This window comes from Vigna radiata, chromosome 1 (genome assembly GCF_000741045.1).
Source record: "Vigna radiata var. radiata cultivar VC1973A chromosome 1, Vradiata_ver6, whole genome shotgun sequence".
NCBI lineage: Eukaryota > Viridiplantae > Streptophyta > Magnoliopsida > Fabales > Fabaceae > Vigna > Vigna radiata.
In genome coordinates this window covers 22,330,991-22,345,693 of record NC_028351.1, presented here as the reverse complement: position 1 = coordinate 22,345,693, position 14,703 = coordinate 22,330,991, and the positions used below count along the sequence as shown (strand labels likewise).

Genomic DNA, 14,703 nt, shown 5'->3' with positions numbered 1-14,703 from the left:
TTGTATCTTTTTGACCCATCATAATCCTCCTTCACCCGATACACCCATTTGTTGTGAAGTGCCTTTTTCCCAACAGGTAACTCTACTAATTCACATGTTTGGTTTGACATTAAAGACTTCATCTCATCTTTCATGGCAAGCTCCCACTTACTAGCATCTGTCATCTAACATGCTTCCTCATAATTTTGAGGATCCCTTTCATCAGTTAACAATATATAATTTAGATATTTTCTATTAGGTACATGAGGTCGAGAAGATATTTGCAAAATAGGAGCTGGAATAAAAAGTTATGGTGTGTCAAGTTCTTCATTATAATTATTTTCACATGATTCCTGTAACTAAGGAGTCTCAATTACAGGAGTTTCTGGGACATCATCCATCTCCACATACATTGGTCTACTCGATTCTGAGTTGTTATTGCATGTGTTGTTCTTGTCCTTATACATCACCTTTTCATTGAATATCACATTTCTACTACGAATCATCTTTTGATTTTCATTATCCCATAACCTGTAGCCAAACTCATCTTCAACATAACCGATGAAAGTGCACTTCTTCGATTTAGGATCAAGCTTATTTCTGCCATGATCACCAATGTGCACATATGCTACACAACCGAAAATTTTGAGATGCAATAGTTTGATCTCTTTACCACTTCATACCTCTTCTGGTATTTTGTGCTCCAATGGAACCGACGGACCTCGGCTGATTAAGTAATTTGTTATGTTGATTGCTTCTGCCTAGAACTGCTTTGGTAAGCTTGATTGCAAACGCAAGCTTCTGGCTCTCTCTGTCAATGTTCTATTCATAAGCTCTGCCACTGTTAACTCATTGGCAAGTGTACCAAATCATTTTAAGTAATAAACCAGTAATACCGGATATCGTATCCTAAGAGACTCGTATGACACTTTACAATCATATAATTATCTAACTAATTTAGACTAAAGAATGATTTCATTTAATGTGGTTTCGGTGCAATGAAAATAAACATAATGCATGAGTGGTAAATTGAACTTCTTGGGGTTAAAACACTTGGAAATGAAATGATTAGAGATGATATGGAATGGAGATGTTGGAGAATGATTTTACCTACTACACTCTCATGCAAATGCACATTACTACTTCTTCATTTGATTGCTCACGTCAACCTACTAAGTTAATCAAACCCAATCCCTTGGTAGAGAGAGCCTAGATTTACTCATTAAATTCCAATCCCTTGGTCACCTAACAAGTTCATCTGCATTAAGACTAGAGGTTTAAGACAACTAAAGGTCCAAGCTCTATCCCTAGACACAATCTCCTTTAGGTTTTTAGTCCAATTCAAGGTTCACACAATATTTCCCAATATCAAGCAAACCAAAGAATCATGCTATGGTTGATCAAGTCACAACAAGCTTTAAGAGAAGGAAATAAACACTCACAATAAATGAAAGAAGCTTATATTCATTAAGAATAAATGCATTTACAAGAAAGTTTCGTAGTTACATCATTCCCCAACAAAATGAACTTAGCTCTCCATAGTTATGGAGAGCTTGAGCTTACAATGGCAGAAAATGGAAGAGATGGAGACCCAAGGAGGAAGAATGGAGAGTTCCCATTGCTCAAAACTAGCTCCCAAAGGTCCAAAATGGTGTTTTAGAGCTTCGACCACCAAAAAGATGACACCCTCGTTGCATGGAAACTTTAAATAGGTCTAGGGTGCCATGTCAACAAAAGTCGCGCCCAACCCCCCTCTTCTAGGGCGCCTAGGTGCGAGGGTTGTGCAGCATATCAAATGACGCCCAACCCCATTCTAGGGCGCTCAGGCGCGAGGTTCTGGGTGAATTTGGGAATTGAATGGCGCCCAGCCCCTTCTAGGGCGCCCAGGCGTGAAACTTGCAGTGAAATGCGAATTGAATGGGGCTCAACCCCTCTCCTGAGGCACCCAGGCGTGGGAAATCTTTCATGATCCTTCAAAAACACTTGCTTTTGTAGCTTTTCCTGGGCTTCCACTCTTGGTAGTTTAGATGCTCTTCCAAAACACACAAATTGGCTACAAAACTTGAGGAATTGGTGATGAAAACTCCTATGTGTAACCTAAGCTAAACTTATTCATAAAGTTAGATAAAAGAGAGGATTAAGCATGTTTCAAGCTTCAGAAGAGTTGATTTGGTAAGAAAATTGCACCACATATAATGGTAAGAATTACCATTATCAGCCACACCATTGTGTTGAAGCGTACCTGGCACGATCCTCTCCATTCTGATTTCGTGCTTATAGCAAAACTTCTTAAATATAGTGTCTTCATATTCACCACTACTATCCAATCTAAGTTTTTTTATCTTTAATCCTAACTCATTTTCTATCATGGCTTTCAAAATTTTGAAAGCTTTAAATACTCAGACTTATTTTTAAGAAAGTATGTCCATACAATCCTAGAGTGGTCGTCAATAAAAGTCAAAATGTATCACTTACCACCAATGGATGAGACGGTTGTTGGACCCCAAACATCAGAGTGAGCAAGCTCAAGTCTGTCTTTCTTTAGGATTCTTCCACTTCTTTGAAAGCTTACTCGTTTATGCTTTCCATGTATACAGTCTTCACACATGTCAAATTCTATTGACTAAAGACTTGGTAGTTTCCCCTTTGAGTGCATGAACCTCATCCCTTTCTCACTCATATGACTTAACCTCTGGTGCCATAGGTTAGGATTTTCATTCATTGCAACTGCAATCAAATGACAAGCTCCTTCTATCTTGTAGAGAGTACCATTATTCCTACCACGAGCAATTGTCATTGCACCCTTTGAAATCTTCCAATGATCACGATGGAAAACTGTTTGTAGCCATCATTGACCAATTGACCTACTGAGATTAAGTTCTTTGTTAGGTCAGGAATATGTCTAAAATTTCTCAATTCCCATATAGACTCATTTAACTTAATCTTCACCACACCTTTACCAGCAATCTCACAAGACTGCTCATTACCGAGGTAAACTTTTCCAAGGTTTCCAAGAACATAATTCTCGAAGAATTCTTTTTGTGAGGTGGCATGAAAGGATGCTTTAAAGTCTAACACCCAAGACTCTTCCTTGTTCTCTAAAGAATATATTAATGCATCTTCTCCTCCTAAGGTTGAAGCAACATTTTCTTCTGCTTTATCCTCATGATTCTTTTGTGCACTGGTTTTTGTAGTGTCCCACCTTTCCACAATTCCAACACTCAATTGTCTTTGAGTTTTGGAAACTATGGTGATTCTTAGAATTGGAACTTCTTTCCTTAGATCTTCCACGTCCATATCCTCTGTTCGAACTTCTTCCTCTTGACTCTGTATGCAAAACTGAAGAGGTTGAAGATTCCCCTGACTCTTTCTGTCGAATCTCTTCACTAAGAATCTGATGACGAACATCATCAAACTTCAATTTATTACTGGCTGATGAGCTACTCACAGTTGTGACTATAGCTTTCCAACTTTTCGGTAGAGAAGACAAAAGTATCAAGGCTTGTACTTCGTCATCAAATTCGATTCGAACTGAACTCAATTGAGTTGTGACTATATTGAATTCATTAAGATTTTGTGCTACAATTGTGCCATCTGACATTCGCAAATTAAATAACCGCCTTATCAAATGAACTTTGTTTGAGGCTGATGGCTTTTCATACATACTTGAAAGAGCTGTCATAAGACCCACTATGGTATTTTCTTTTGCAATATTAAATGCAACATTGTGAGATAATGTTAATTGAATAACTTTGAGAGCTTGTCGATCGAGAAGAGTCCAATCTTCATCCTTCATGTTTTTTGGTTAATGCCTCGAGAGAGATTGATATAGCTTTTTCTGATACAAATAATTTTCAATCCGCATCTTCCAAAAGCCAAAGTTTGTACCATCAAACTTCTCAATTTTTATCTTTCCTTCATTTGCAGTTATTTCTCCCACTTAAATTTGACTCCCTTTGAACCGTTGATTATAATAATAACAACCGACTCTGATATCAGTGGTTAGAAAGCTAAATAATTTCATCCTCCTTTGAGAGAAAATTAAGGATGCTTATTTCTTGGTTTCACAAAAGAGAAAATCAACAATATTTTAGAAAGCTTAAAAATAGGAGAACAAACTGAATGGAGAATATTCCTTATGTACACTTATAAATACATGTTGTGTATTCCTTTGTAATTTATTCCAACAAGTAGAGAAGAAATGTAGGCAAGAATAAATTAAGAGAGAAAATTGAATTTTTTTCTAAATATTTCTTTATCAATAATATATTTGCAGTATAATTTCAAAAGTTCAATTTGAGTGTTATTATTCCGCATTTGTATTTTTCTCTCACAAATTTGATTAAGAGAAATTGTGCATAATTTCCTAACAACTGGTATCAGAGCCCAAGGTTTAGGTTTGGTGAAGGCCTAGAAGGTGGCCAGTGGCAAATAGCCAGATGAGTACGTCCCTCCATGATTAGGTGAAGCCCTAGAAGGTGACTAGTGGCAGATAGTCAGATGAATCATAAAAGGTGGAGAGCAAAGGGATGCTTAGTGTTTGACCATGGATTGTGAAAGAGAAGTGATGACCATGGTGTACTCGAGGATAAGAAAAGACTTCCGCTTTAGGGGAGGTGGAGGTGGAGAACCATAAGAGATGAACATGGGTTTATATACACATAAGATACCTCCATTGGTAAAAGGCCTTTTGGAGTGGTACCAAAAACAAATCCATGAAGGCTTAGTCCAGAGAGGACAATATCTTACCAATGTGGAGATCTATGTGTGTATGTTGAACTTCCTCAACCAAAATGGGGTCACCTTAAAGAGCTTCACAATGTTTTGAAGTCTATGGAGGAAACTCGTACAAATGGGAATGTATCTGAGCTTGATTTTGGCAACTATGTTAAGGTAGATGAATGGTGAAAATTATACTTCAACAAAGTCGACAACTTTTGTTTTCTTTTTAAGATTAAAAGTTCTAGTAACAATGTGCTTTCAAATTTAAGGCCACCGTTTATGCGACGAAGGGATCATCAAGCTACTTCTTGAGTAACACCAATACCACCATTATACCACCTTTAGAGGAAAGAATTATACAATTCTATCATGGTTAGTTAGTCTTTTTCCTGATTGTCAGCATGAAGAGTATAACACTGCCAAGGTTAGAGAAAATTTTAATGCTAGTTTTGTTCATTATGATCAAAGAGTATATATTAGTGGTTGCTAAGTTTATATTTGCTTAAACAGGTGAATGTCCAAACCTCTGTGATGGTAAAAGAAAGCAGATAAGAAGAAAAAGAATCAATAGCTTTGAAATGGACGTAGAGGTAAGAGAATATTGATAACCCTCTTCATGCTAAAAGTAACATCTCTACACCTGGACTTATTGATCAAAAACTCATGGCTAGTGATACCAGTGACTATCTTTGGTACATGAAAAAACTTCACCTCAAGCATGACGATCCGATTTAGAGTGAAAATATGAGTCTTAGGATTTACGGCAGTGGCCATGTGATTCACGCATTAACCAATGGATAACATACTGGTATTATTTTAGATTCATATATTAATTAACATTGTATTATTTATGTAAAAAATTCATAACCACTCTTTAATGAATAGGCTCCCATTGGGCCACATATGGAATTCACAATGATAAATTTGAGTCAAAGATTAAATTGAAGCATGGAACAAATAACATAAGTTTGCTCAGTGTCACCGTTGGACTTCAGGTTCTTACTTTACCTTTATGGTTTAAATTTGTATAATAACAATAAATATTTTCCAATATTTTATTTATTTTTATTATACTGATTTATGTTGTGAAAAAATATAACTATGGACAACACTTTGATACGTGACATTCTGGTCTTGTTGGGCCAATTGAACTGGTGAGTGAGAAAGGTGATGAAACCATCACTAAGGATTTATCATCACACAAAATGGCTATACAAAGTTGGATTGAATGGTTGGAACCACAAGTTCTTTAGTGAAGACTCGCCTGTTAACTGGAAATCTCAATAATTACCCACAAATAGAATGCTCACTTGGTACAAGGTAATTAATCTTAATGTTTTAAAATTACAATAGCGTTTTCTTCTTTTAATTATAACTAAAAATCTAATTGATGTGTATGATTTGAAGACTACATTCAAAGCTTCTATAAGGTCAGACCTTGGATGTATCTGGCCGAGTTACTTGGCTAAGGAAGAAGGTTGTAGTGATGAACCATGTGATTATCATGGAGAATACACTGACACAAAATGTGTTACCAATTGTGGGAACCTTACAAAGAAGATTGGTTTTATGACTATCATGTTAAACTCATTATTGTTTATTTTATAACAATATATTAATTTAATTATGTTTTGAATAATTTAGGTACCATGTCCCTGACTCCTATTTGCATGATGATGATGAAAATACTTTGGTATTGTTTGAGGAGTTGGGTGGTAATCCTTTGTTGGTGAACTTTCAAAATGTTGTTGTTGGCAGTGCATGTGGAAATGCATATGAGAACAAGACCTTAGAGTTATTTTGCCAAGATCGTCCAATTTCTAGAATTAAATTTGCAAGTAGTATGTGGAGCATTTACTAAGGGAAGCCGTGAAAGCGAGAAGAATGCATTATTGGTATTGCAATCGATAAAAGTCTCTTATAATATTTGTAATATCTTTCGAAAAATGTCTTTTTAACAATTTTTTAACAACTTTTTTATAATACTTATGTGATAGTTTGTGATTGATCCATTTTAAATATATAAACTAATAAAATAATGACATATAGTCTATTATAAAAAACTATTAAAAAAAAACTATTAAATATCATAGTGCTGTCTTTAGTAAGATTATTCTTAGGTGTTAGGTGATATAACATGTTGATTTTAATAAATTACATTTGGTTGTGTAGGAATGTGTAGGCAAAAAAATCATGTTCATGATGTTTTGGAGAAGACATTTGGTCCAATTGTTGCTAAGAGGCTTGCGGTGGAGATAATATGTTAGAATTCGGATGTTTTTAGACTTTTATCATAAATAATTTGTTTTACTATTTCCCTTATAGAATTATTTTTTGAAGTTAATTGTTATTTTAGGAAGTTAATCTATATTAACAAAATTACTTGTATAATTATATATTTTATTTTTATAAAAAAAAATAATAAATTTATTGGTTTTAATATTTAAGATATATATGATTTAAAAAAAAATATATGTACATTAGTTATATTTAAGTTTTTAATAATACACGTCTATTTTATTAATAGTAACAATTCCTAAAGTAAATAATAAAGTGAAAAAAAGTATTTCAGATAATTTCTTCAAATGCACCTACTTTGATTGTTTTTTTTTAATGTAGAGGAAAATAAAAAATTAAAATTATGGTAAAATAAACTAAATAGTTAATTAAAATATTAAGTTTAAATTTTAATTATTTTGAGAGAAAGAATCAAATGAAAAAAATAATTTATGATTTTTTAAATATAATATGAAATTCAATTTGTTATTATTAATTTTTTGAAAAATTAAAATATCACAACAAAAATATTTATAATCAATAATCAATAGTATACAACAATCATAATAATGTTCTCAAATTTTAATTTGTATTTTGCTTCTGATTAATTTTCCTTTACAGACCATTATTATGATAACAAAATTTATTCTAAATTATATTACAAAAATAAAAATTATTCATCCTTAATTTTGTTATTGTTTATTTATATAATGTTAATATTTTTCATTTATCTTTTTAAAACTATTTTTCTTATTTAATTTTAATAGTTAATTTTTTTATAATTTTCTTTCTTAAAAAAAAAAAAACTCTTCCTCAAATAGTCGATTTCTAAAATAGTTCATGATATCGTACATCCAAAAATTAGTTAAGAATTCGATTTTTATCCATTTAGAGAAATAATGTTCTATGATTTTATTTGAAGATATTTAAAAAGAAAATAAACTTTATTATTTATGATGAATTTTGGAGATATTAATTTTATAAAATATTTAGAATAAAATTTATTATATAATATTTCAATATATCTAGTTGGAGAAATAATGTTTGAAAAGATTTATTTAAAGAATTTTGTTTTAAAAGGGAATTAGTTTGGAAAAAATACTCTTATTTTTCGTCTGAATATTAATTTTAAAAATAAATTAAGCATAAACTAATTCCCAGTAGAAAATTTTATTATGATTCAGGTAAAAAGTTGAAAGAAAAATAATGAGAGTTTAAAAGTCGAAATGGATTTTGGTGAAACTTGAAGACGGGTCTCAACATTTAAGGCGAAGAAGATCCGTTTCGGGTAGAACAGGGCGTATTTTTCTTTCTGCTGTTTAGACAAAGAGAGAGTGAGAGAAACTCATAGAAAATTCTCGAAGAAGCTTCTTTTTCAGTTTTTTCATTTTGAGTATTTTTTATTTTCTTTTTTGATTTTAGGGTTTGAGAACTGGCACTGGGCAGCGATGTCGAATCATCACCGTTCTTCCTCTAAGAACGGTCTACCACCTCAAGAACTTCTTGATGATCTCTGCAGGTCTCGCATTTTCTTTTTTCTCGTTTTTTGTTTTCTTGCTTCTCTGTTTCGTTTCCCAGAAAATGCAGGAAAATAGGGCATTGAAACTTAGGGAACTTTTTAGCCTTTGTTTTTTTAATTTAATTCTTGAATTTTTCTGATTTTCGGTTCCTTTTAGCCCACATTATCAATATTACACATTTACACTTTAAGCCTCTAATTAATAGTACCGTCTTACCTAAAGAATTGGTAATACTGTCAGCTGGTGACTTTTGAATATATTTTTTTTAATTATTATTAATATTATTGTTTGATGAATGTATGGTTTGAAGGTTTTGGAAGATTTTCGCTGTGTCGTCAATGTAATTTTGGATTGTAAGAATATGAGTTTCAGTATGATAGTAGCTTTAAGTAGCATATGATGGTTTCTTTTCTGTTGCTGAGTGAGTAAATTATTCTTACTTGCTACACTGCTATACTATTTTTGTAAGAGAATAATCTGCTGGATATTTTTTCTTTTCTTAATCTCGGATTATTCACTATCAGCATAATGAAAGTGTTTTCTGCTATTGCAACTGTTCAGTTTTTTTTTTTTTTTTAAGTTTTTTTAGTTCTAATAATATTATAACAGTTGATGATCGTTGAAATGAACTGCCATTTATAGATATGCAGTGAGAGGTTTATTATATTCTGTGATGCTGCGTCCTCCAACTCTGTAACATTAGGAGTCATTGCATTCGTGTTCCTTCCTTTTTGTTGTTGACTCTAATTGTGTCTTTCTGTGTTTGTTTTGTTCCTTTCTTAATAAGACATTTTTCATGTTATATTGCAGTCGCTTTGTGCTAAATGTGCCAAAGGAAGATCTTCAGTCTTTTGAAAGGATCTTGTTTCTTGTGGAGTATGCACATTGGTTTTATGAAGATAACTCTGTAGAAAATAATCCATCTCTGAAATCATTAAATCTGAAGGAGTTTACTTCTTTGTGTATCCTTAATGTAACTGTTTTGTTTTCAGTATTTCTGTTTACAGTAGCCGAATGTAATTTTTTCATTCTTGTTCCTTTTGACCATAAGAGAAATAACTTTTACGTGCTCTAGTTTCTTTTATAGTTTTCATTAATTAAAAAGGTAACAATAGTAAACTGTTTGTTTTATTTTGAACATGGGGATGGAGTACAAGTATGCAAGTAGAGGAAATGAATGGTGCATGGAAATTCATTCCTGTAACAAAAACACCCAATTTTTTTTGCTAGGTAGGATTAGGTCAATGGATCAAACAATGTCACAATTCTTTAGTGAAGCTTGTGTGTTCCTAACTCAGATTTGTAAGACATTAAACTTGGTAGGAATTTAGTTGCTTCTCAAGCTTTCATGTTCAATTCTACTCCTTTGCCATCTATTGTAATATATGAACCCAATATTGGAAAACAGGGAAAATGTAAATTTACAGTGTTTTCACACTCCAGTTTTGAGGAAACCTGCATAGTTTTTGTTAGCTTATTTTATATGTCTAAAGATGAAATTTAATGTCTACATTAATGGGAAGCAAACTGCTTGTGGAAAATTATCTTTGCATGAACATGGCACAAAAAGATGTTGACACGATCCCATCTGGAATTCCTTTGACCCCTTCATCGCTTTTTTTACATAATTCTTTTTTTTTTTTTTGTATTACTAGTTGAGCTCATCATTGAGGGTTGTGTTATGCTCAGCTTGTTAGCCATGCTCACATGCATGCTTGTGCATTGACACAGGCAATGATAATTATTTACACAATGATTCTTGGAACCTTGTTGTTCTTTGATTACATTGTTTGACCTGATGAAAGAAGGCTATCATTATTTAATGTACTTTGTAGACATTATTAGGCACAGTTGTTTTGGCTTTACCTAAAGTAATGCTAGTCATCGGTAGTGTCGTATACTCTCTTTCAACTTCAATTTATATATTAGATGCCATATTCCTTAACATTTAGAAGTGTTCAACAGTTGTGATGTTTTAAAGCCTTACGTGGCCCATATAGATGATATTTTCAAGGACTTCACATCCTATAAGGTTCGAGTTCCTGTAACTGGGGCAATAATTCTTGATGAAACATATGAAAGGGTAAGCCAAGAATAAGCACTTTCAATGACTCTTATTTTATGCTTTCTATAGTGAGAAAATTACTTTGTTTTCTAGTGCTGGGGCTGTCTTCTCTGTGGTATGTTTTGGTGTGTTATTACTATAATCAGTGTGTATGAACGTATGAAAAGATCAGTGTGTATGATCCTATAAGGTTCGAGTTCCTGTAACTGGGGCAATAATTCTTGATGAAACATATGAAAGGGTAAGCCAAGAATAAGCACTTTCAATGACTCTTATTTTATGCTTTCTATAGTGAGAAAATTACTTTGTTTTCTAGTGCTGGGGCTGTCTTCTCTGTGGTATGTTTTGGTGTGTTATTACTATAATCAGTGTGTATGAACGTGGTTACTCTCTGTGTGATAGATTTCGCGATATTATTTATATTAAGAAACAGGGGGGCTAATAAAAACCATGCATACAAAAGATATAAAGGCTAACAATCAATATGGAAATACAATTGTAGTAGAAAAGGAAATAGGTTTGGTAGGAACTCTCGTATTAGTTAATATAAAAAGCTGTCAGTGGCATTTCTTTCATTGGGTTGTTAAAATTCAGTAAACATTTATGCTCCATAGTTGGCTGTTAGGAAGATCAATGTTGCGAGCTGGTTGATGTTAAAATGAGTAATGCTTATAGACTTTTGATGTGGGCACAGGAAAAGCCATAGCCTTTTGTAGGTCATAAGGTAGCAAAATAATTCAGGAACCCCTACACTTGGAAGATGAAGTATTTCTTTCTGCTCAGTATTCTTAATGTAGTGACTTGGGTATGGATGATCTTCATTATTCCAGTTGGTTAACTTCATTTGAAAAACAGGATATTATTTGTTTAAGTGGGAGATATAATTTATATCGTTAGTTTATATTTAGCTTTCACCTGACATATAGAGCTTTAGGAGAGAGTTGGTCCATATAAAAAATGCCTCTAATCTAGTAGTTAAGACTAAGAGTGCTGCCCCCATTCTTATATAATACAAGCCTGAGGTTTCAACAGTCAACACACACCATATATGCTTTGACTTCAAGCCCAATTTCTCTTGTATGAAGGGACATGCAAATGATATAATGAAGCCAGTTATACTCATCACCAACTAAAAATCTGTTTTGAGGGAAAGTTGCGCCATGTTCAAAGGCAAACAAATTAAAGAATAATTTTGCAAAAGAATTTTTAGGGTGATGAAATATCACAGTTAGAGATGGCATGTATAATTCCACTGAAGATCTTTTCAACTATCAACTGATACAATAGTTTTGAAGATTCCTTCAGAGTTACTTATTGTGTTATCTTGACCATGTTTTTACATGCCTGCTGTTGACAGTGTTTGCTAGTAAAGGGATGGAAAGGTTCAAGTTGGAGCTTCCCTCGTGGCAAAAAGAGCAAAGATGAAGAAGATCATGCATGTGCCATTAGAGAAGTAAGAATGCCACGCTTTCTCAGTCTTGTTTTAGTGGGCCATTTTTTCCTTGTGCGCTTGGATTGTTGGTGTAAGAAGGATACTTGCCTGTTCATTGCAAAATTGATATGTACTGTAAAATCTATAATATTAATTTGCTAATTCACGTTTTATTACGAGTCATGGCTTAGTTTCCCCTTTTTGTTTTTGTGGTTGGTGCAGGTCATGGAAGAAACCGGTTTTGATGTTTCAAAACTTCTTAACAAGGATGAATACCTTGAAGTTATCTTTGGGCAACAGAGAGTGAGGCTTTACATTATTGCTGGAGTAAAAGATGATACATCATTTGCTCCGCTTACCAAAAAGGAAATCAGTGTATGTGATTCTTTGCAATTTTGCTTATTCTAAGTTTTATGTTGTTGGAGATTGTACATATATCTGAAATTGATGAGTGATATGACTAAAATAGTGTACAAGTTGGGGGTAATCCTCATTTCGTGAATATTTGCTTTTGGAGTTAAGTTAGACCAAAATTCAAAAATTCTATGATGATATCAAAGTCTATTCTAGTAATTATTGGCGGGTCTAGCGGACCACCTAGTGTTGGACCACATATAGATGTTTAGTCTAGCTATCTTTCATCCTTGATGTCACATCAACTAGTACTATGGTCAAAATATATAATATGTGAGGGCAACTCTCACTTCTTGAAGTACTTTTTGGGGTTGTTGAGTCAAAATTCAAAACTCAAAAACTGGGTGCTTAATCTTATAGTTATCTTTAATACTTTCTTATACGATAGGTTAAGGTAAAATGAGAAATTTCGTTAGACTATAAAGGAAGAGTATGATTTGCGGATGATAAGTATACCACTTTTCAAATAGTTACTTCCTAGTTCATATTATTCGCTTTTGAACTGCCTGACAAGAAGATAGAGATAAAGGAACAAAATATTGAGATTTGGGATCATAGACTATGGTATTAGGAAAAATATTTTTTAGAATCCAAAACAAAACTATATTTAAATACAAATAAACTAATTTGGAATTATTGATTTTCATGTAGGCAAGTTTGTTGCAGTTGCAACTTTATTTAGTATTTGCAGCCCATTTAGTTACATTGTCCTCAAAGTCATGTGAAACTAACATTGTTTTCAATCTTTTTTTCAAAAACATTGACATGAAATGTAGTCATGTTACGTTCTATCTGTTAGCGTGGACCATTATGGCTTCTAATTTGAATCTTTATTACTTTGAATTCTGGATTTATTTAATTGAATTTGTTGTGGGTGAGAACTTTCCATGATATTAGTTTTCTTTGCTCTTGGTTAAATTTTATGGTAAAATTATCACCATGTGATGGGCAACTGTAGGTGACCAAAATACTGAGAAACTGTTATTTGTGCAGGAAATTGCATGGCACCGGCTTGATGACCTCCAACCAGCAACTGATGAAGTGATATCTCGAGGGATCACTGGGCTTAAGCTTTATATGGTGGCCCCTTTTCTGGCGTGAGTACACATGCATATGATTTTGATAGTTTCAGTGAATGCCCCGTGTATTGTTGAAGTTAAAAAAGATTCACTGCCTTCATGCAGATCATTGAAATCATGGATTTCTACCCACCATCCTGCTATGGCTCCAAGGCCTGATTTGCCTCTTAAAGGTTGGTCCTATTTCACCCAAAATATGTTTGGCTATATCAGTTATCTTATTGTTTAAATGCGTGAGTACGTTGGATGAATTTTAGTTACTCAATCCTTGGCTGTGTTGGGATGGTTTAATTTCTCATTATGTTGCACTGCATAGTATATTATGTACATCGCAGTCTTACGGCCCCAAATGTTGACCAATGATTTTAAATTTGAGTGCATTTGGCTTGAGAAGTTTGATCGTTAGTATTGCATTTTGTTAGCTACAAGATTGTGTATTCATTGTTTGGAAGGTCTTTTCGGTACAGGATTTGTCAAGTGGTTCAAAGGGAAAATCAACTATGGATGAGCTTGTATAATGTTGCTTATTTCAAATTTAGTACTGCAATGCATGCTAGTATTTTTTAATCATCTAATGCATGCCTAGTTTGACCCATGTACATTTTCCAAACTACACATTCTTCTTACATTAGTGAGGATTGCTAACAATCTATTAAATTTTTTTAAGGAATTTGCGTGTGGAAAGCAAAACACAATTCTATTGGAAGTAGCTCCACAGTAGTGGATAACCAGCCTACAAAACCGGAATCTGATTCTCACACCCATGATGTGGGGCCTGGCAAGAGCTTTAGGAATTTCAGATTTGATACTGCCTCAATTTTACAAGCAATGGAAGCTTCCTTTTCTTCATGAAAGTTCAGCAACCTTCCTGTAAAGTTTCGTGTACCTGAATTGATTTCACCAATTTCACCTGAACCCAAAGTTGGTAGTATTCACTCGAGAAAAGCTGGTAGTGTTCACTCTCCACTCCAATTAGGAGGTTGCTGTACATCTTGTTCCTCGAGTTGTCTGGTTGAATGAGTATTATGTACATTATGTATAGGAAGTATTTTGTACCTAAATAGTATTTTTCAGTCACTGGTGTTATCTGTAAAACTAGAGAAAATGTTCAATGTATAAGTTATACTTCTCCTTCTATTAGCACTCATCCATACCCGGTCTCAGGGAATGAAACCGATGGTAATATGCCATTATAAATCTTAACAAAGTGGCTAC

General features: G+C 33.4%; 1 protein-coding gene across 2 annotated transcripts; it reads left to right on the top strand.

Annotated features, from left to right (window-relative positions):
* The first annotated feature begins 8,185 nt into the window (after positions 1 to 8,185).
* On the top strand, positions 8,186 to 14,628 carry LOC106774768 (mRNA-decapping enzyme subunit 2). Of its 2 annotated transcripts, XM_014661813.2 has the most exons (9): positions 8,186 to 8,312; positions 8,401 to 8,497; positions 9,309 to 9,460; positions 10,454 to 10,581; positions 11,921 to 12,016; positions 12,218 to 12,370; positions 13,403 to 13,506; positions 13,594 to 13,661; positions 14,156 to 14,628. In XM_014661813.2, the coding sequence occupies exons 2-9, from the start codon at positions 8,427 to 8,429 to the stop codon at positions 14,338 to 14,340; spliced, it is 957 nt and encodes a 318-aa protein (XP_014517299.1). In that variant the 5' UTR covers positions 8,186 to 8,312; positions 8,401 to 8,426; the 3' UTR covers positions 14,341 to 14,628. The 2 variants fall into 2 exon arrangements, with proteins under 2 accessions (XP_014517299.1, XP_022642165.1); XM_022786444.1 differs by having other exon boundaries at positions 8,224 to 8,497.
* The last annotated feature ends 75 nt before the right edge of the window (positions 14,629 to 14,703 follow it).